Consider the following 21,175-nt stretch of genomic DNA (forward strand, 5'->3'; position numbering starts at 1 on the left):
GCTTGCTGGGTATGGGGCTGCTTCGCATTTTCTTTTATATCATATGGATGGCTGGTTGTGTGTATGTCATTTACCTGGGAAAGAGAGGGCACCAGGATGCCCTATGGGAAGAAGGCAAGCTGGTGGACACAGTGTGATGCTCTAGGCAATGTTCTGCTGGCAGACCTTGGGTCCTAGCATTCATGTGTATGTTACATTGACACCTACTACTTACCTAAATGTTGTTGCAGACCTCTTTCATGTTCCACTTTCAGCAGGATAATGCACCCTGCCACACTGCAAAAATTATTCAGGAATGGTTTGAGGAAAATGAAAAAGAGTTCAAGGTGTTGATTTGGCCTCCAAATACCCCAGATCTCAATCCAATCGAGTCTCTTTGGGATGTGCCGGATAAACAAGTTCAATCTTGGCCCAACCTCACAACTTACAGGATCTGCTGTGAAAATCTTGGTGGCAGATACCACAGGGACCCCTTCATGGGCATTCACCATCAGGGTGACCGACACAGTATTAGGCAGGTGCTTTTAATGTTATGGCTGGTCGGCGTTTTTCTAAAATGTGCAGATATTTCCAATGTTTTTCTTGAGATACAGTTTAGAAATAATTGTGCTATCAACCTTATTTTGTTTTTATGGTTAAAAGTGGCCCTTGGTAGAATAACCAAGGTAGAATATTGACTGACTGTTTATTGAGCCCCTGGGTCTCTATGTTTTACCAGCATTTTCTCCCTGAGATTACATGGGCTTCATCAAAGTGTTTCAGTTTCTGTCCAACATCCAAAAACAGGCAGTTAGGAGAGCCCGTGTTTCTAAATTTTGAATGGTGTCAGACTGTATGAGTGAGTAGGTGTTCCTCAGACTGCATGAGTGAGTAGGTGTTCCTCAGACTGCATGAGTGAGTAGGTGTTCCTCAGACTGCATGAGTGAGTAGGTGTTCCTCTGTCTTCGGCACTCTGCTTCCCGCTACAGTTCTCTACTGGATAAGCACTTATGGACGATGGATGGAAGGACAGAAGGATGATTTTTATTGTGCTTAAAAATAAATCATGTTAAGGTATAAAATGTCGCTTCCTTATTTTGCATGCACTCTGTTTCTTCAGCATCCATTCTCACTGACATAATAAAAGGGTTTAATGCATATTTTTATATCCTTTTTATACCCTTTCAAAATGTGTTGTATGCTTAGTATATGACCGTTAATAAAACGAATTTTTTAGTTTCACATAAATATAAAAGGCAAGCAAGAGCTATGGTTTTTTATAAGCAATCTGTGTCAGTTGTCATGGAGACGGTAGTATATTTTTTTTTCCAGTTTCTTTACAGCAGTGGATGATGCAACTGCATCTACATTGCAGTTCTTAAATTATGCTGCTTGTATTTACATTTGTAGCATTGAACTTTGAGTAGCGCAAAACAACCTTGAAATATTAAAATTTTAAATCATCTGCATGTTTGGTTCCCTGACTTCTCTTTAGTTATTGCATGATACTGTTATCTGTTCATCATAAGAGCATCAGAGACTGAAATTTTAACTTTTGATATTTACAGATGGTTTACTTTTCATACAATATAATATAAAATAAATTGCAATTCCATCCATTATCACATATACATATTGAAGCTACGCAGTGAAACTTGTATACATGCATGCAACAATTTAATTATACCTATGAAACGTTATTATATGCTGCTGTATAACAAACTAATTTAAACAGTATTATGACATAGTTACTTATATACAAATGAAAGTCTATAATTTTAAACCGGAAGACAAATATAACATATTTTGAGAAATAGCAATGATGTATGATGTATGATTAAATGTATGATTACATTTTAATAGTTTTTAAATTATGCTCCTTGGATTTTATTAAATCAGTCACAACAAGTTTATTAAGAAAATTAATTTGTCATTGTGTTAATTTTAGCATCTATTTTGGCTGCCTTCTTACAATATATGAAAACTAAATGTCTATTCAGTATTCTCTGCTGAGCTGAGTGCTAGAATGAATACAGAAGAGCGGCAAATCCTGCAGATTCCTTCACAGAGTATGCGTGCACTTGATAGATACATCCAAAGAAAATTACCCAAACCCAAGCAGTAACCTGCAATTTTTTTATTCTTACAGAATGAAGACATTTGTTTTGAAACTATATGTTCTGTTTGACAGTATCTTTTTGCATTTTTTCACCCAATTAGCCTCACTGAATGGCTACAATGTAATGTAAACATAATCCACACACACACACACACCATACAGGCACACACAAACACACACCATACAAGCACACACATACTATCTACACATACAGTCTATTCACTGTCTCCACTTCGAATTTAATTTCAGTTTTATTTACTGCTTATTTTTGTTTGTGCACTTATTCATGTATTAATTATTTTTTTATTCTTTCATTTCATTATCCATTCACATAGCCTTAGTTCAGTAGTCATTAGTATTGGTCTTGATTTTGTGTCAGTAAACTCAGTTTTATTGCAACTGTCTTCCTTGTGCTGATAAACATAAAGTACAAGTTTTGATTAATGTCAAAATTGAAATTTCTACAGGTGCAGCAAATCTATCAATGGATATAAATAATTCTAGTTAACTGAGAGATCCTCTGCATTCCTACCATTCTGTTAAGCTGAAAGTCTTTAGCTGGATTTCCAAGATAACAAAATTAAGCCATATTTGTTCATCCATGTTCATCTTAACCAACACAAGGCCAAAACCTGCTACAATACCTTACCAATTATTGAAGTTAAAGTATATTTAATTTGTTTGATTAACACTGATATCTACTCAACTGGATCTTCTCACTAATAGTATTCCTGCTGTTTTTAGGCAAACACTTGTAACTTCATTTAACAGATTGTGACATGTTCCTTTGATAATTTCACGAAGTATGTCATTCCTTTAAATACAAAAATCTGCAAACATAATAAAGTGCTAACTTAAAGAATTCACATTTATTTCAAGTACAGTAGTACCTCGGTTCTCGAACTTAATCCGTTCCGGACTCCGGATCGAATCCTAAAAAGTTCGAGTTCTGATCTAATTGATTGGTTCCCGGTCCCCCAAAATTACACCTAAATATGTTTTTTTTTTTTTTTTAGCATTTAAACACAAAATGAACAGGATAAAACAAGAAGAGCATTTTTTTCTTAATGGCTTGCAAAACGACAAAGATGTTATCCCAACATTACCCCTGTCCTGCCCTGATCGTCCGCTCCTTCCGTGTGCCACGCCCCCTCGTTAACCTCGTGTGGGATCCCCATGCAATCAGCTGTTTCTGGTTGTTGTCATTTGTCCTCTGTATTTTTTCTATTTTATTTCTTCTTTTTCTCTAGCAGCTAATGTTAACTTGACATGATTGTGTAATACCTCTTGTTCCTGTGGCATTGAGTTAATAAAAATAAATAAATAAATAAATAAATTGTCCTCTGTATTAAGTCCGCGTTTCAGTTTGTTTCCCCAGTCCGGTCATTGGGTGCGTTCCACTTGCTTACAGCTGGCTTAAAGCAACGCATTCTCATTCTGACGCAATGCATTATGGTTAGATGCATTGCGACCTCTCACCCGGCTGCAAAAACTGGAACCGCCTCCGTGACGACACACCTTTGCCCTTATTGGCTGAAGAGTTTAGATACACGAATGACGTTTGTATCCCAGACAGTTCCGATGCGTAATCTGCTATTTCTCCCGAATATCACGTAAAGCAGTGAGAACTGGTTTTCAGTTAATTTACCTGGTAAAATAAAGTTTAAATAAATGCTCTAATAGTACACGTAAGTTAGTGGTTTATTTATTGTTAGTTACTGTAATGTTGCGCTGCTTTATTTGGTTAATCGTCCAGTCTGTGAAGAAGGCATTCAAGTAAGAATTGCATTGTAGTATGACTCATTTCCTGGCGCGTACAATTTATATTAGGTCAGCGTTCACGGTTCGACTTCTGATATTTAGATCGAGTTCTAGGTCAAACTGGTTTGTTCGACTTTCAAGAAATTCGAGTTCTAGTGAGTTCGAGAACCGAGGTACCACTGTAGTTAGCTATAAATTTCCTTTAACACAGCATCAATAAAATCAGTCCATGCTAATGAAACTGCACTCATAAATTTATTTCTTACTCATTCAGTTGAAAGGTTATAAATATAATAATATTTTACATTTGTGTGTAGCTCTCTGTCCTGGATATGACTTTAAACTGCATCCGGTCCTGTAAGCGGTCCTCCAACTTGCAGGGGTTGGTGGCAGGATTAGCCCTCCAGCCACTGTAAAACAACTCACAACTGCTCTAAATAAACAGGCACAATACCCTTCTGCTCTTCACAGAAAAAGCTCTGCTGCAGCCGCCCACAGGAAGGCTGCACGCACCATGAAGGAGTTGGGGGAAAGTCTTCGGGAGCCCCATCCTTGAACGAGTCGAAACCGTCAAAGAGCTAATAGGGTCAGGCCTGTTGGGGATCGGGGCTGGTTCTGAGGCATTGCCAGCTGCATGGTGGCACTTGGGTCCCAGTTTGAGGCGACCCATCGGGGTAGGCACGCGGAACGTCTTGTCTCTCCAGCAAGATGACCATCTTCCTCTGCTGTCTGGTTAGTTTCGTAAACTCTGCATTTTGGTGGCAGCACTCTGAGGTACGCAGACCGGGGAGTGGTCAGATCTCTGTAGGTGGGTATACCTGCTTTTGGTCTGGTTGTTCCGATGGCTGCCATACTCAAGGAGTAAATGTTGTCGTACTGGATCGGCTCCTCTCGATGGTGTCTGATGTCACTCCTTTCAATGAGCATATTATGAGAGTCAGGCTAAGGCACTCCTTGGGTGTCTTGTCTGTTGTCTTAGTGTATGCTCTGACCGCGGTGAGAGATGTCTTGTTGAGGGAGATATTTTACTTGCAACTTTGCTTGATAGTTCAAGTTGATGGGTACCCATGAGGTGACACTCCTCTGGTCATGGGTGACTTCAATGCGATCACTGGCACTGACAGGGCTGGCTATGAGGATTGTGTCAGTCCCCATGGGTCTGGAGACCAGGGTGAAAGTGGCTCCATGTTCATTGACTTTGCAAAAGGTCAGAGGCTGCAGGTCGCTGGATCCTGGTTCCTGGATCGCTGGATCTTGGTACTCCAATACTGGTGGTGCGGCAAAGGAGATTGATCACATCCTCATGGGCAGATGCTGGAGGCTCCTGCAGAACTGCAGGGTCTACAGAAGTACCCAGTTTTTTAATTCTGACCACAGAATTGTTGTTGCTATTCTGAAGATTCAGCTTAGATCCAGTAGGCTACCACCTACTAGGAGAGTGATGCTGGACTTAGCTAGACTCCAAGATCAAGCTGTTTCTGATAAGTTTGCACACACAGTTTGTGTGAGGAACTTGCAGACTTGTGTGCGACTGCTGACTCTAATGTGATGTGGGAGACCTTCCGTGATAAGACCCTGTAGGTTGCTGTGGGTTGTGTTGGTGTTGCTGGTGTTCCCAGAAGGAGGTGTTTCATGTTGCAGGGCACCCTGGATATTATCGAGAGGAGTTGCAGCGCATGACCTGGTGGCAACGCCAGTCTGTACCTGGAACTGAGGAGGACGGCTCTGAGGGCTCTGAGGGCAGATAAGGAGGCATTTGTTGATGAATCTGTGAGCAGGTGACACACCATCTGTGGTTTAGTGACCCATGTCCTGCTTACAGAGTAATCGAAGCATTATGCACACCTGAATCTGTTCCATCTGAGACTTGCAGTCAGGGCAGGTGATGGAACAGTCCATACGGATGACACTGCAGTTGTGACCCGCTAGGCCAGCTACTTTGAGCAGTTGTTTAATGTTGACCCTCCAGCTAGGACATTGGACATCTCTGGGTCCACAGTTCTCCAGTCAGCTGTGAACCACTCAGTCTCAGTGAGATTGCATGGGTATCTGGGGTGAACTTCTCCAGGCTGGTGGTAAGGCTGTCCTCCTGGCATTGCTGGACATCATGGCTGGACTGTACACTGGTACTGCGAGTGCTGTGCAGAGTGGAGGGGGAACCTCCGCATTCTTCCCAGTTGATTCGGGGGTTGGCCAGGGTGTGTTCTTGCTCCTACTCTGTCCAATGCTTGTATGGACTGGGTGTTGGGCAGAGTTGTGGGGTCCAGCAGCTGTGGGGCATCCGTTGGTGAAGAAACATTTACTGAGCTTGACTTTGCTGACGATGCTGTAATCTTAGTGTCATCAATGGAGGCTCAAATTGGGGCTCTGAAGAGACTGAGCGAGGAGTTTGAGTGTCTGCGATTGCGGGTGTCCTGGATAAAGACCAAGATCCAACCATCTGCGGGGAGAATGTCAACCTTGTCAAGAGATTTACTTACCTCGGCAGTGACTTTCATGTCTCTGGTGACTCTTCCTATGAAGTCAGTAGATGGATTGGAAGAGCATGGGGGGTCATGAGGTCGCTGTAAAGGGGTGTGTGCAAGAGGACAAAGGTCCAAGTCTTTAGAGTCCTGGTGCTCCCTGTCTTGCTGTATGGCTGTGACACATAGTTGCTATCCAGTGAACTGAGACGAAGACTGGACTCCTTCGGTACTGTGTCTCTTGGGAGAATCCTTGGGTCCTGCTGGTTTGACTTTGTGTTGAATGAGCGGTTGCTAGAGGAGTCCCGATTGAACCACATTACCTGCATTGTGAGGGAGCATCAGTTACGGCCATGCATGTGCCGCGTTTCCCTTAGGGTGATCCGGCTCGCAGGATCCTCATCGCTGAGGAACCAAGCGGCTGGACCAGACCAAGGGGACGCCCACGTAACACCTGGCTCCGGCAGATGGATGGCCATCTCCGGAGGGTGAGACTGGACTATGTATCTGCCTGGGGGATCGCCGGCTGGGATCCTGAGGAGATTCACTGTGTGGTGGGTGTGGCAACGCGTTGCAGTTAAGTGGCGCAGTGGTTTTTTATTTATTTTATTTCATATGCTTTTCATAGAGTACGTCTAAAAGCATTCAAGCTCATAATCAGAGTTAAGCGGGCACTATAATTGGAAGGACATTTGGATGGCTGAAAATGCATTTCAGATATTTAGATGAGTCATGTAAACATTACAATGCAGCCCGCAGAAGGTCACGGTATTCTTTGTGGTATGTTGTATGTTGCGTGACATTACCATGCATGATGGATGCCTGTCGGACATAAATGAGGACACATTATAGGACTTCAGAAGGCGTGATGCTGAACTGCATGTGCCGATGCCAACAAAGGAGTGTACGCTGGCAGCAGCATGGGCAAGGAGGGTCAGCTGGCAGAGGAGCTGAATCGTCTGTAGCCTGGTAAGGAATCTCAACTGTGAGATGTAGGAAAACAACAGCCCAATTGCCTTTTATTTGAACATTTTACATCACCTTAAAAACTGTAAGTTGTTTTGTTTGAAAAAGACTGCACTTTTATTTATAACACGTTCAGTTTAGATGTCTTAAGACATCGGGACCATTGAAGTTTCCATAATATTGGTTGGCATCACATACCCACCCATTCTGGCACAGGAGCGGCGTTCGGCTGGACGTACAGTACACCTGTGCTATGGTCATGTGGGCTCCATGTGTTGGTTACGCTGGATGATGCTCTGAGGGCAGATAAGGAGGCTCTGTGTATGAGCAAGTATCTATCATGTGACTTATGATGTACTCATAACATGCCTGTTCTCAGTTCCACCTGGTAATTCCTGTTTTAAATCTGGATTCTCACTCTGTGTTTCTTTGTTTCTGGTTAAAGTACTAGTTTGTTTCAGTCTTGCTTACCTGTCTTTGATAAGACTCTTCGTGGTCTCTTTAGTTTTGAGTGTTTAGTGTTTTTGAGTGTTTAGGGTTCATAACCTAGTGGACTGTCAATCATGCCCCGTTGTAACACCCTTCAGTTCACTGATTTCATCATAGGCTCAGAATACCTGATCTCCTGCCATTTATATTTACTGTATCAGCAATTCAGAACACTCTAACTGTTTTTGCTTGAATCTGCTGAAGTAATTCCGTTACCAAAATGTCATGCATTTTTCTTCATTAGTGGTGAAGGTGCAACCCATTATGCAGTGTAATTTGATAGCTGAGATACAACAGCAGAGATTGCAATTCAGTTACCATAGAACTGCCTGTAAACAAACTGTAATGGTAATTTACACTATGCCAGTTTATAAGGTAAGTAATTGTCACTATATAAACTGTCACTATACATATAAGATATAAATATCTTATAACATCTTGTTAGTAAAAAATTACTGTTCAAACATTATAATTGCTCAGTTTGGGTATTTCAAGAGAAGTAATTCTCTTACCAAATAAAAATAACTTTGAATGATTGATTGACTGACCGACCGACCGACTGACTGACTGACTGACTGACTGATAGATTGCTATCCAGTCTGGAGCTATGATTTATGCAGGGATCTTAGAAATGGAAAAAAATAACTTGATAAAATGAAGGAGAAACCAGTCTTCCAAATGACAAAGTTTCATATGACTGGCTAAAGGCATGACATTAATTTGGATACCTTTATATCCATCCAAAAAAAATCTTGATTGAGTTCTGGTCTGCTGATAGAGGAAATCACAGAATATGGATAAAATCAGCCCTCTGTAGATGAGAGCATGTCATTCACAGCCCATCCCAGCAGGAAAGAAATGCAGCAATGTAAGATGGTGAGCACTCATTTCCAGTACACAGCTTAGTAATAACCACACTTTCTCAGGAACACACTTCACTATTTTGCAGAACCAACAAGACCCTTCCCTCCTTGAACCATGAATCAGGACAGGTGTAAAACATATCAAGAGAATTAATGTAAAACATGTTGCTTTGTGGAGAACAAGGTAGTGAATGATTCAAATCCATCCATCCATCCATCCATTGTCCAACCTGCTTATCCTACTGGGTCGTGGGGGTCCGGAGCCTATCCTGGAAGCAACGGGCACGAGGCAGGGAACAACCCTGGACAGGGGGCCAGCCCATCGCAGGGCACACTCACACACCAGTCACTCACACATGCACACCTAAGGGCAATTTAGCAATGCCAATTAGCCTCAGCATGTCTTCGGACTGTGGGGGGAAACCGGAGTACCCGGAGGAAACCCCACGACGACACGAGGAGAACATGCAAACTCCACACACATGTGACCCAGGCGGAGACTCAAACCCAGGTCCCAGAGGTGCGAGGCAACAGTGCTAACCACTGTACCACCATGCCACCCCCTGATTCAAATCATTATACCATATTTGTTTTCATCCCATTCAGAATGTACCCTAGCTTTGCTGCTGTCTGGATTTACTGACAAGTAATTAAAACATTTCATTGTAGATGCTTTCAGAATGTATTCAGATTCCTCCAGACTAGAGCATCAGTATCAAAGTATCAAATAAACCACAATTATCTATTACATGGGATTTTTTTGTATTATTAATGTCATGGAAAATTCTGTCCATCCATCCATTTTCTGAAACCGCTTATCCTATTCAGGGTCGTGGGCAGTCTGAACCCTATCCTATTCAGGGTAGTGGGCAGTCTGAACCCTATCCTGGAGACTACAGGCACAAGGTGGGGAACAACCCAGGGCGGGGCTCCAACCCATTGCAGGGCGCACTCACACACTGTCATGGAAAATAATTTAGTTTACTTCTTTTCACTAATGTTAATGAACTTTTAAAGTGTTAACACAAAATGAATGTGACATATTTTGTGATTTTCACTGATACCTTCAGCTATTTCCCCTGCCTAAAAAACCTCTACTCCCTACTGTCACCAACATCAATGTAAGTCAATTTTAGAATTTCTCTGAAGATTCTGCTGCCAGTCTTGTCATGTTATATATTATAAAGAAGACAGTAGAGGATCAAAATGACAAGATCAAGGGTGAGCGAGCCAACCTATGACAACTGAAAAATTATTCAGTGGCTGCATGAAGAAAGTATGTAAAATTCTATTTGACCTATTTTACAAACATACTGGTGTTTCCCGCCTCCATAGTATATTACAGTTAAATGTGCTTTTTAAAGAAATTAATTTAGGTACTGCCAGTCATATCCTATGTTGTGTGTTTCATGTCATTTTATCAGCAGCGACAATAAGGAAGATTGCATTTGTGCTACAATTAGAATAAAATTGTGACAAGACATCAGATTTGCAGGGGACCTGTAGCAATTTATGGGTGATTTGGAGAGTCCAATTAGCCTAACTTTTTGGCTTTGGGCTTTAGAAGCAAGACATAATAATGTAAAAATAGTAATACTTTATTCATCCCTGTGGGGAAATTGCTCTCTGTGAGACCCACAGATGTATGTGATGATAAGAGAAAGTTTCGGGGTTAGAGAGCAAGCCAGCTGGCATCCAGCACCACTGGAGCGACTGGAGCTAGCGGCCTTGCTCAAAGGCATAATGGTGACATCATTCTGCCGCCCACAGAATTTAAACTGGCAACCTACTGACCACGGATACAAGAACTAACACTGCGAGCCACACATCACAGGATTAACATGCAAATTCCACACACAAACAGTAATTGCCATATTTCAAGGTGAAGCGACAGTTATACACACTGAACCATCGTGCCACCCATTTCTCTATTTTTATAATGATCAACAATTTAATAGACCTCTACCCAGCCATTAATTAATTAATATTTAACCAGTGTCTCAGGTGAGAACACTAAATTATATAGCCATTTTCAACTATACATCTGCTACTTTATTGCTATGTGATTGACACCCTACTATTAAAGCAAAGGCCAGTAAATCAAAAAATTCTGTCATATGGTATAATTCTGTAAGTCGTGTTAGAAAGGGCTGTAACTTTTTATTATAGACGTTGTTGTTATGAATTATTTCAATCAATGAAGAGAAAACTACTTTAAACATTTGTAACAGGTATTCCCTGCCACAAAACCCCTGTACATTCTGTGTTTGCAGTAGCTAGAAAAACATGAGCTCTGAGGTCGCTAAAGAACTTCAAAAAAGGAAGAACGATACGCCTCCTGGTCTTTAATTGGCCTTAACGGATGAGACGGACAGAATAGCGACCCAATCACACGGTTCTTCTGCCTAGGGTATCGGCTAGCACTTGCTAGTACGAAAGCAAGTGCGAAATGAATCTAAATACTTATTGAGAGTTCTGGATAGTATTAATCGTCACAAACTGTACTTTTGGGCCTGGTGTAAAATACCCACAGTGAGTTTTACTACATATCATTATCGGAAACGGACACCTCAAGTTCGGTGGAATCTTCTGGAGTTAACGGGCTTCTTCAGAACTGCTCCAGGTTAATTCGTGTGAGTTTTTATTGGTACATTTTTGAAGTGTTTAAGGCTGCTTTTTTCATTCTGCAACTGAATAATGAACTTCAAGACAGCTATTACCCCGATCATAATTAATGCAACCCTTCTTAAATTAGTGATTTTAACGCATTAAGACACTTTTTCATGCGAATTCCTATAAGGTTGCATTCTCAAGTCCTCACTATAGCCTCGAAAACAAACCCAGTTGGATCTATTGTATGTGCTACATGTTAATTTGTTCATCTTCATGGATAATTAGTTGGAGTGGAGCGATGTGATATTTTTTGTTTTTATTGTTTACTAGTAATATTTTTTTTATTTACATTACCTTAAGATTAATCATAACTGAAAAAGTATGTTTATTTTATGGAACCTTGAATAAAAACGTTATACTGTCTCCATTAGATTGATGCGTCAGATTCCCAACATTTCGAAGCAGCACTAATATTTATGCACTATGCACAATATTTTGAGCCTGAAATCTTATTCACTGACATTTTCCTTTGCATTTCAAAATGTCATTTCAATAATTATTTTTTTAAATTTGCTATAATGTTATATTTATGTTGTAAAGGAGAGGAACTACTTGAAATGTTTAACACACATCCTTCAGCTTTGCTTATATTTAAATGAGAAAATGCTTTTTGTGTCTGTTTTCCTACACCCAAAATTAACCTGTAACCAAAACTGAGATTTTGATAGTAATACTGTTGCTGTGTTCTTAGTGATTAGTCTTATTAGTCTAACATCCAAGTTCACATTTTCGTTTATATGCATTTATTATATTTAGCTGATATTTTGTCCAAAGGTGAGAGTGAGATAGCAAGGTCAGCCAGTCCCTGGAGCTTATGGGCTTGTGGGCCTTGTACACAGGCATGATGCTGAAATGACTCTAGCAGTCATGGAATCTGAACTAGTGACCATCTGACCACATGTTGTAACTCTCATAACCACTCACCACCCCCACAGTAACACAATATAAAGGTGTATATGTACACCACAAACATCACTGAATAATGTTTTTTCATACAGACACTAAAAGTGTATCACAGGAATGTGTATACAAGCCTACAATTTTTTAAGATGGTACTGCAGTGGTCTCTGGTGGTAAACCTGAAAACATCACATAGTGATTTTCTCAGGCTCTCACTGCTTTGTGACATTGAACAAGAATTAACTCTGTTTTAAAGTATTTTTTTTCTGCTTTGTCAATTTATTGTGCTGTCTATTATATAAAAAGATAATCATACCATGTCTGCTTTCAAGTTATCTTTAATCTCATGTTCGTATTTGCCAGGACAAGAGAAAATTTTGATTTACACTACCTGTATGGTTTGCAGAACATTTTGTGGTGTTTCAGGTGACAGAAATGTATGACTTGAAACTTTAAACTGAAATTAATAAAACATGAAGGATAGCCTTATTTAACAATTTTAGCCTGACCCAGAGTAATTCCAGATTAATGTATGAATAGTTTTTTTTTTTTTTTTAACAAAAAGGTTTGTTTGAGGGTTATGGAGTTGTAATTTCCAGGAGGAATGTGGAATATCATGAGAGATTGAATCAAGTCTCATTTTAATATGAGGTCACAATATCTCAAAATCTGAATGTTATTTTTTAATAGATTTCACTTCTCCCAAATTGTACATAAATAGCCTGATTTTTGTTTTTCTCTGATAACAGTCAAGAAAAATCATGTTTCTTCCATAATATATACTAAAAATGATCACTGTTCTCTGACTTTTCATGGGGTGCATTAAAGAACTTCACATGTACAACTGAAATCATTAACCAGTAACATGCTTTTATTTTAATGCTAAGGGCATTCTTGACCTTAGCACAAACTTCATCAAAGTCTGTGACATCTGAATAATTATCATGCATAGACTTTAAGGTAAGATTGGCAAATGAACCATTATATTCCTTATAGTTGTAATCAGCTTAAATCCCTGGAGAAATTACACATACATTTAATGACATTTCCTTTGTTTAAAAAAAGAAGTTTTTAATGGATGCAAAATTTAGGACCAAGAAGAGAACAGTGTGTACTCCAGACAGGAAAGTAACTATTCCTGTTTGGCAGCTGTTCAGTACTTGCCTTCCTAATATAAACAATAAGTGACAATAGAACAGAAATAGATCAACAAAAACAAAATCTTTATGATGAAATATTTATGGTGAATACCCAGTGATTTGCCAGTGCTTTGTATTTTCTATTTAGTATCTGTTTTTTTCCATTTAAAATGTCTTAAACTATGTTTTTATTTTATGCATCATTTTCTTATGGAATTGATTTATTGATTTTGTGGTGTTGCCTTTGGTAAACTAAAATGAGTTACACTTTACTTGAGGGGGCACAAGTAACTTAGTAATTCAGTTACTAAAGTACAAATGAGCTTTTATAGTTCCTACATGAAATACATGAACTGTCATCATTGAGTAATGATGAATGAACATGTTATCAGTACACAACTAACACTTAGTTTCTGGTTATTAATACCTTGAATGAGCATGTACTACTACATTATTTGTGCCCCCTAGGCAAAGTGTTTCCCTAAAATTAAAATTATTAAAATAAGAAATGAAAACTTACCAATGACTTTTCATTTTTGTATTTGATTACCTTTAAATAAATGGTATAAATATATTTGACAAATGCAGAAAGCACCAATACCCCAGATGGCTTTAACACACCTTTTTTGCAGGGGTGTCGTCGGCAGGCCAGTTACCTCAGCCGAACTAGAAGAAGCAGCCAGTAAGAATGAATGAGCAGCTGGAGAACCTCAGCCTGCTGCAGAGAATAAGGGCTCACCTTTCCAGATGGGCATCGTACATAACTGGAGACATGGAGGCTTTTGGAGGATGGATGAAAAGTGAGAGACCATCTAATATCTGAGCTGAATTTAAGACATTTCATTAAACGTGGCATGTGTGTCATATATATACACACACACACACACACACACACACATTATTCAATTAAAAGAGGATGAATGAATAATCAATGGATGAATGTATGAATGGATGATTTCCTCATCTGTCACATGCTCAGAACTCGTCATTCATCTATATAATGTGCTCTTGTTTTAACTTGAAGGGCAGTTTATCCTTTTTCAGATTCTGGATTGGGTTCTTCGTGGGGCCAGTCAGGTTATGTTCATTAATAACCCTCTCAGTGGGCTCATTATCTTCGGGGGGTTGGTTCTGCAGAATACATGGTGGGCATTCAATGGTTTCTTCGGCAATCTGTTTGCCACTCTGTCTGCCATCATTCTCAGACAAAGCAGGTACGTATTCCCACTGAAGCACGGGTGTTTTTTCACTCCTAGTAAACCAGAGTTATAAAACATTGTAACTGAGCCCCCCCCCCACCAAGATTGTTTATACCTCCAAATGCTCTTATAAGGGACCCTTCTGCCAGATTTGAAACTTTTTGGAAGACTGTTAGAAGAAAGGAATCATGATAAAATATGTGTTAAATAATATGTAATGATCATGCAAATAGACTACCAGTTGTTCCAGTAGGTTGGTGGTTCAGTGCCCACTTTTGTGTCTTGTGTGCAGAGATTGAATGTTCCTTCTCTTTCATTTGGATTTCCTGCAGATTTTCCAGGATTCTGCTGCAGTCTAAAGACCTGCAGTAAGGGTAACATACAGTACCAGTCAAATGTTTGAACAAACCTACCTATAGAATGGTTTATTTATATTACAGTAAAATCCAGTTGTAACGGACTTCAAGGGACCTGGCAGAACAGTCCGTTATATTCAAAGTCCATTATATCCAAAGTCTGTTATATCCAGAGTTGCTTTATGCCCAGAACACAACTACAGGACACCAGTTACTCATTCCACACCTCAGCAGACACACTTGTGGTATAGATTATTATATTGTACATGTAGTAATCCAACTTTACCTGAGCAGATGCATGACTATTAATAATCCCGACTACGTATCTGCGCTGGATATCACCGGCACGCCACGCGCCTTGTAGGCGGAGCTGCATGTCTGTTATAGCCGAACAAAACTACAGCTAAATGCGGCCCTGGGGACCAAATAGTTTGTCCGTTATAAGCGAAATTCCGTCATATGCGAGTCCGCTATATCTGATGCTTTTTCTGCATGTTCTTAAAGGCGTACGGCCGGGACCAGTGGACCTCGTCCGTTATAGACGATATTCTGTTATAAGCGAGTTCACTATAACAGGATTTTATTGTATTCTAATTTTAGAATAATTATAAAAATATCAAAATTATAAAACAACATACATGGAACTATGCACTGGCTATGAAAGCATTAAACAAAAAAAAATATTTGTCGGGGGCAGCTCTGTGGGTTGTGACTCAGAAGGTTGCCACTTCAAACCCCTGGATCAACAGAGTGATCCCACCATTGGGCCCTTGAGCAAGGCCCTTAACCCCAATTGCTCCCAGGACTGACTGACCCTACTTTCTCCTGTGCACCAGGGTTCTAAGGTGGCCTCCTGGGATGCTTTTCCTGAAATAGGTCCCACTCATTGGCCACTCTCAGGTGAAACTCCTCCAAAACCATTTCTACTGTGTTTAGGTCAGGTACCCAGGTCATGTGATTTGACACTCTGTGGCTGTGTCTGAATTCAGGGGCTGCATCCTTCAAAGGTCGAACAGAAAGCGTTGTCAAATGGGATGGTCTGGCCTACAAATAATTTCCTATTTGCATCAGCAGATCTTCCCATCATTACCCTTGAGTCACAAAGCACAGTTCCTGTCACCTAGATGGGACACGCCCACTTTACCTCTGCGCAGTGAATCTTGGGATATGTTGGGCTGCATCCTTCACAGAGCAGGAAAGGAGGGATGCATTTCTAGATCGCATTTGAAGGAGCCTTTGAAATGGGACAGCCTTGTCGCGTCGCTGTGACACATTCGGTCGTCGAACGCAGCCTCAGAAGGATACAGCCCCTGAATTCAGACACAGCCTATCACCCTCCTTTGTAGGCGGCTTGGAATGTCCAAGTGTTTGACTGGTACTGTATGTGTCTAAATTGGCTGTATTGTATATGTACCCTGCAATAGACTGCCATCCCATCCAGGGTGTACCCCATCCTCTGCTCTGTGTTGCCTGGGCTAGACTCCAGCCCAACCCTCCCCCCGACACTTTTTCAGAGTTGTTGGAAGATGGATGGATATAAAAATTAACTTCTAAATCTAAAAGTGCTATAATACTGTATAAGAGAAAAGGAATATATGTAAATTACGGTGGCTTTTATGTAATTTCTGTTTCAGGGAGGCTATATCTTCTGGTTTGCATGGTTATAATGGGATCCTGGTTGGTCTTTTAATAGCAGTCTTTTCAGAAAAAGGAGATTGGTACTGGTTTCTGTTATTTCCAAATATCTTCATGTCAATGGCATGGTGAGTGTTTGTATTGACAAATATATGTTCTTACTGGAGCCTTGAGTTATAAGTAATATTAAAATATGTACAGCGGATTTCATGTACAGCGGATGATCCACATTTTGGTTTCACAATGCAAGTTCATTCCTTTGAGAATAAAACTGTTAATATGATAATATTCATACTGCTCCTCTAATTCTAAAGAAATAGATTATCCATTTTCTCTGTTTTATATTACATTGGAATCGTTCTCATTTGATGTAGAAATCAGCTTGACATTGTGCATGACTAAACTTTATTTTCCTAAATTACACTTACCAGCCATTCATATTTTCTTTTTAACAGCCCAGTTCTTTCCAGTGCCTTGGGTTCAGTTAACAGCAGATGGGACCTCCCAGTTTTTACATTGCCATTCAACATCTTGGTCTGTATCCACAAAGTGGCAGTTGGTCCCTATAATAATTATTTCCCCCAGGTTCTAATTGAACCCAGATTCTCTCTCCACAACACCAACTTGTCCAATGTGGATGTAGCTCTGGTAATTTTTTTTTTCTGGCTAAGTATGGTCCTTGTATGTCGGTCATATTCGAATTAAATTAAATTAGGTCCAGCTGTCAAGTTTTCAACAGAAAGACATTTTCTTTTATAGGTGAAATCAGGAGAGATTCTTTTGTACAATAAGACAGAAACCTGACAATTTTCCACTTGATACTCTTAAAATGGCATAGATATTTCACAGCAGGGTTGCAATAATGCTCACTGACATCCTTTATTTAGCTTTTCCGTGCAGTTCCTGTTGGTATTGGACAAGTGTATGGATGTGACAGTCCATGGACAGGAGGGATTATCACCTTTGCATTGTTTATTTCGTCTCCAATCATATGTTTGCATGCAGTTATTGGTTCAGCCATTGGCATGGTGTCAGGTAAGGAATTAAAACTCATTTGTATGAATTCCTTTCAAAAGAAAATGTTCCCTTATTATAATGATTTTCATTCAAGTATATTGTGTGATTTTGATCATTTGATAATGAGTTAATGGCCATATTTATGTTTTTAATCAATTTTATGTTGAAATTGGAAGATTATTCTGAAATCTCTCATTTAACACACAATCAGAATCAGTCCCCAAAAAAGACACATTATGACACCTGTTTCCAGAAAACAGGTAATGATGTAGATGAACACCCACTTCTCAGCTGCATATAGAAACCAACCATCTTCCAAATCTGCTTATCCAGTAGAGCAGAGGTGCCCGACTCCAATCCTGGTTTCCCCTCATTTAACACACCTGATTCAACTCCTTGTGCTAATTACCACACAACTCTTGAGCTGAATCATTTATGGTGGAACTAAGCTACACAGGGCTCTGCCCCCCCCAGGACTGGAGTTGGGCACCCCTGCAGTAGAGGTTCACAATGACCCTGGAGCATATGCCAAGTATCTATCCCAGGGAATAAGGCAGGGGATGTCCTGGATGCCAGTCCATCACAGGGAATACACTTTCACATTGTGGTAAATCTAGATGCATCAAGTCACATACAGGGCATGGATTGAACCCCCAACTCTGGAGGGGTGAGACAGTTGTGTTGACCAATGAGACACCTATATGGTAGTAGCTTCTTACCATAATTAATTATTTGATGACATTTTATTCTTGTCACTTGTACATTTAGACTCAATACCATGCCAGACTCAAAGACAGGTGACATGCCAAAATTGTCTCTTAAAATGTTATTTAGGCCTTGCTCTTGCTGCACCTTTTGAGGACATATACTCTGGTCTCTGGGGCTACAACAGTGCTCTGGCCTGCATTGCTGTTGGAGGCGTGTTCTACGTGCTGACCTGGCACAGCCACCTCCTGGCCATTGCATGTGGTCAGTCTCCCCCATTCTCTCCCATTGTTTGATTAGTTTTGCTTTAAGGCTGTATATGGCATTGAGCAAAATTATTATAAGGGTGAACAAAAGAAATAATACTAATCCATATTGTTTTGTTTCTCAGCATTTTTTTGTGCATACCTGGGATTGGCCATTGCAAATGTCATGTCTACAGTAAGTATATTTTATTTGGTTCAGTGGCATCAGGGTGTGATGTGTTGAGGGTTATCATAGACGGGTGGCTTATACATGAGCATATCTCTACTGTACAAATATGCTAAAGTCTATTGTGACACATACTGTGTGGAGGAGGGAATCTGGGCGTGCAGTGACCAGCTCAGCATAAGTGCCAAACTCGCTGTTTTTAAAATTGCACTTTAATATTTCTAAACAAAAGACATAGGAATTAAACTTCCAACATTTGTCATTTTTGCACAGCTGTGAACACACTCTGAGATTTTACATTAATTCAGAGACAAAGTTATTGCACAATGTTAAAGTGGTGTGCTGGAATTTTACTTTGCATGACTAACTTTATGTATAACAGTTAATGAACCGGGGACATGCACATTCCTGTGCAATAATATTGTAATTATTTTACAGTGAAATATTCTGCACCAAGCAGATTGAAATAAGCAGCATAATAATACATTTAGGGAAATGCGGCTTCTTATAGGTGTTTCTAACTAGCTCAGTGTTTCTTGGTTCTGCTCTTAAAAACTCATTCTTCAGTGTTTACAATCAAACAATCAATTAATCTGTTTATTTTTATAGCTCATTTTCAAAGTCAAATATGTTGACTGACCAAAGTATCACACAATGAAGGATAGATCAAGGAATAGAAAGATTGAACTATAAAAATTAATTGAAATAAAAACCAATAAAATCAAAACAGTATTAAATGAAACAAAAAGGCAGGCAGATAGTGTTAAATGGTCAAACAGGCAAACTTTATAAGGACAAGCGACTCAAAGAATACAATCAAGTATTACTTTATAAAAGGCATAAATAAAATAAATTAAATTAAAATAAAAAAAGACAATAGAAAATTGAAAGGAATCATCATTAAAAGCTAATAAAAAGAAATTAATCTTAGCTAAGGACAGATCACTGTTATAATGTCATAAATAATCTTATTATCAATGAAGTACATTTTCAGCATATGATCTTGAAGAGGTATTGGTATATATATGTTTTGTAATTGTAAGTGTAACTCTTGTCTGTGCATCCTGTCCATTCTGTTGTCTTTGTTAACAGTTTGGGTTGCCTGCCTACACCTGGCCTTTCTGTCTCTCGGCCCTCACCTTCCTGTTGGTTACTATAGAAACCCAAACCATACACAGACTACCCCTTTCAAAAGTATCATACCCAGAGAAGAACCTCAGGTATTTCAGGGAAATGAGAAAAGCTATGAATAATGTAGAGCTACAGCAGAAGTTGCACAAGGGGAGAGAAAATGCAATACTGTTGGGTGCAGACCAAGCACTAGAGGAAAATCCATGTATGGATCACAGTGCAGCCAGAACTTGTGGAGATGAACCTGCTACTGGATAACATAAGGACCGAAGGTATCAGCCAGAAACAGGAGGGAACTGAAGATCAGTTTGCAAATGTGAACATGCCACATGACCTGACCTAGGAGAATGAAGCTGATGAAGCTGTATAAAGAATGATCCAATGAGTTCATATCAATCAGAGGATTGATTGTACTGTATGAATGCTGTGCTACAAGCCGTCCTATTGACATTCACATATGCGAATGACTGTGCTTATGATTTGCATATCTTAATTATTTATAATTTTATAACATTTTATCTGATTAAAGATTTTGATGATTACAATATATTGAAAATTAAAATTGCATAAATAATGTGCAAGATATATGCAAATATATGCAAAATGAACAATCATAAATACAGGAAGTAATATACTCTGTATTCCTAAGTTTTAAGTGCTGGTTTTTAGTGACAAATGATCACTGCAGAAGTACCAGTAGGTGTCAGAATAAGCTTAGAGAGCCGATTATTGACCTGAAGTATTTGTAATTCTGAACAAAAATCTCACTGGCTGGTTTGATGATTTATGTTTCTATCTTAAGTCAGTGTCATATATGAAAAACATACCACTTTTTCAAATATTTTGAAAGTTATGAATAAATGTATTTAAATTGCTTTTCTACATGTATTGTGAGTGGTTTTCATATAGTCAGAATCTTTAGCTGAGCCCTGATTTACATTCATATAAATTACAATTAAAATGGAAATATGTGATGGATTTTTAGTAACAAGCATGAATGCATGCATTTTTATTATTATTATTATTATTATTACTATTATCCACTTCTGTTGTGATAATTTTTTGTTTTTTATGGAAGGGAAGGTACTGTACAGTAATAGGAATCCAGCATTACTGTTAAGCCCCTGCTGTTCTATTGTTGCTACTTGGATTTTCCTCCAAATTGGTTCCACCTCTGAAAAATCCTACAGCTTTGAAGTGTTACAGCTATTTTGGGTAAAGTCCAGAGATTTTTTCAAGCATGATCTCAGTATGCATGATGCATTGTAATATGCCATCTCTTGATTTACCATGGCAATATTCCAATCAACAGCCAGTGTATTATTACTAGATACTGCCCAGTAAAAGAA

The 21,175-nt window shown here is 39.4% G+C and overlaps 1 protein-coding gene across 4 annotated transcripts; it reads left to right on the forward strand.

Annotated features, from left to right (window-relative positions):
* The first annotated feature begins 11,020 nt into the window (after positions 1–11,020).
* Positions 11,021–20,708, forward strand: LOC111849996 (urea transporter 2-like). 4 transcript variants are annotated; one of them, XM_072714437.1, is made up of 9 exons: positions 11,021–11,272; positions 13,984–14,151; positions 14,376–14,565; positions 16,541–16,669; positions 16,997–17,189; positions 17,429–17,576; positions 18,419–18,527; positions 18,655–18,704; positions 19,788–20,087. In XM_072714437.1, the coding sequence occupies exons 2-9, from the start codon at positions 14,040–14,042 to the stop codon at positions 19,946–19,948; spliced, it is 1,092 nt and encodes a 363-aa protein (XP_072570538.1). In that variant the 5' UTR covers positions 11,021–11,272; positions 13,984–14,039; the 3' UTR covers positions 19,949–20,087. The 4 variants fall into 4 exon arrangements, with proteins under 4 accessions (XP_072570538.1, XP_023679157.1, XP_023679158.1 ...); XM_023823389.2 differs by having other exon boundaries at positions 11,022–11,272; positions 18,393–18,527; positions 19,788–20,708; XM_023823390.2 differs by lacking the exon at positions 11,021–11,272 and having other exon boundaries at positions 14,020–14,151; positions 14,396–14,565; positions 18,393–18,527; positions 19,788–20,708.
* Positions 20,709–21,175: the final 467 nt, after the last annotated feature.

This window comes from Paramormyrops kingsleyae, chromosome 7, assembly GCF_048594095.1.
Source record: "Paramormyrops kingsleyae isolate MSU_618 chromosome 7, PKINGS_0.4, whole genome shotgun sequence".
In the NCBI taxonomy this organism is placed as follows: Eukaryota; Metazoa; Chordata; class Actinopteri; order Osteoglossiformes; family Mormyridae; genus Paramormyrops; species Paramormyrops kingsleyae.

Bases quoted from the DNA above. Each gene is read 5' to 3' on its own strand.
- LOC111849996 (XM_023823389.2), top strand. From the start codon at position 14,040: ATGAATGAGCAGCTGGAGAACCTCAGCCTGCTGCAGAGAATAAGGGCT. The intron at 14,152-14,375 runs GTGAGAGACCAT...TTTAACTTGAAG, and splicing joins TTTTGGAGGATGGATGAAAA to GGCAGTTTATCCTTTTTCAG. The intron at 14,566-16,540 runs GTACGTATTCCC...TTTCTGTTTCAG, and splicing joins ATCATTCTCAGACAAAGCAG to GGAGGCTATATCTTCTGGTT.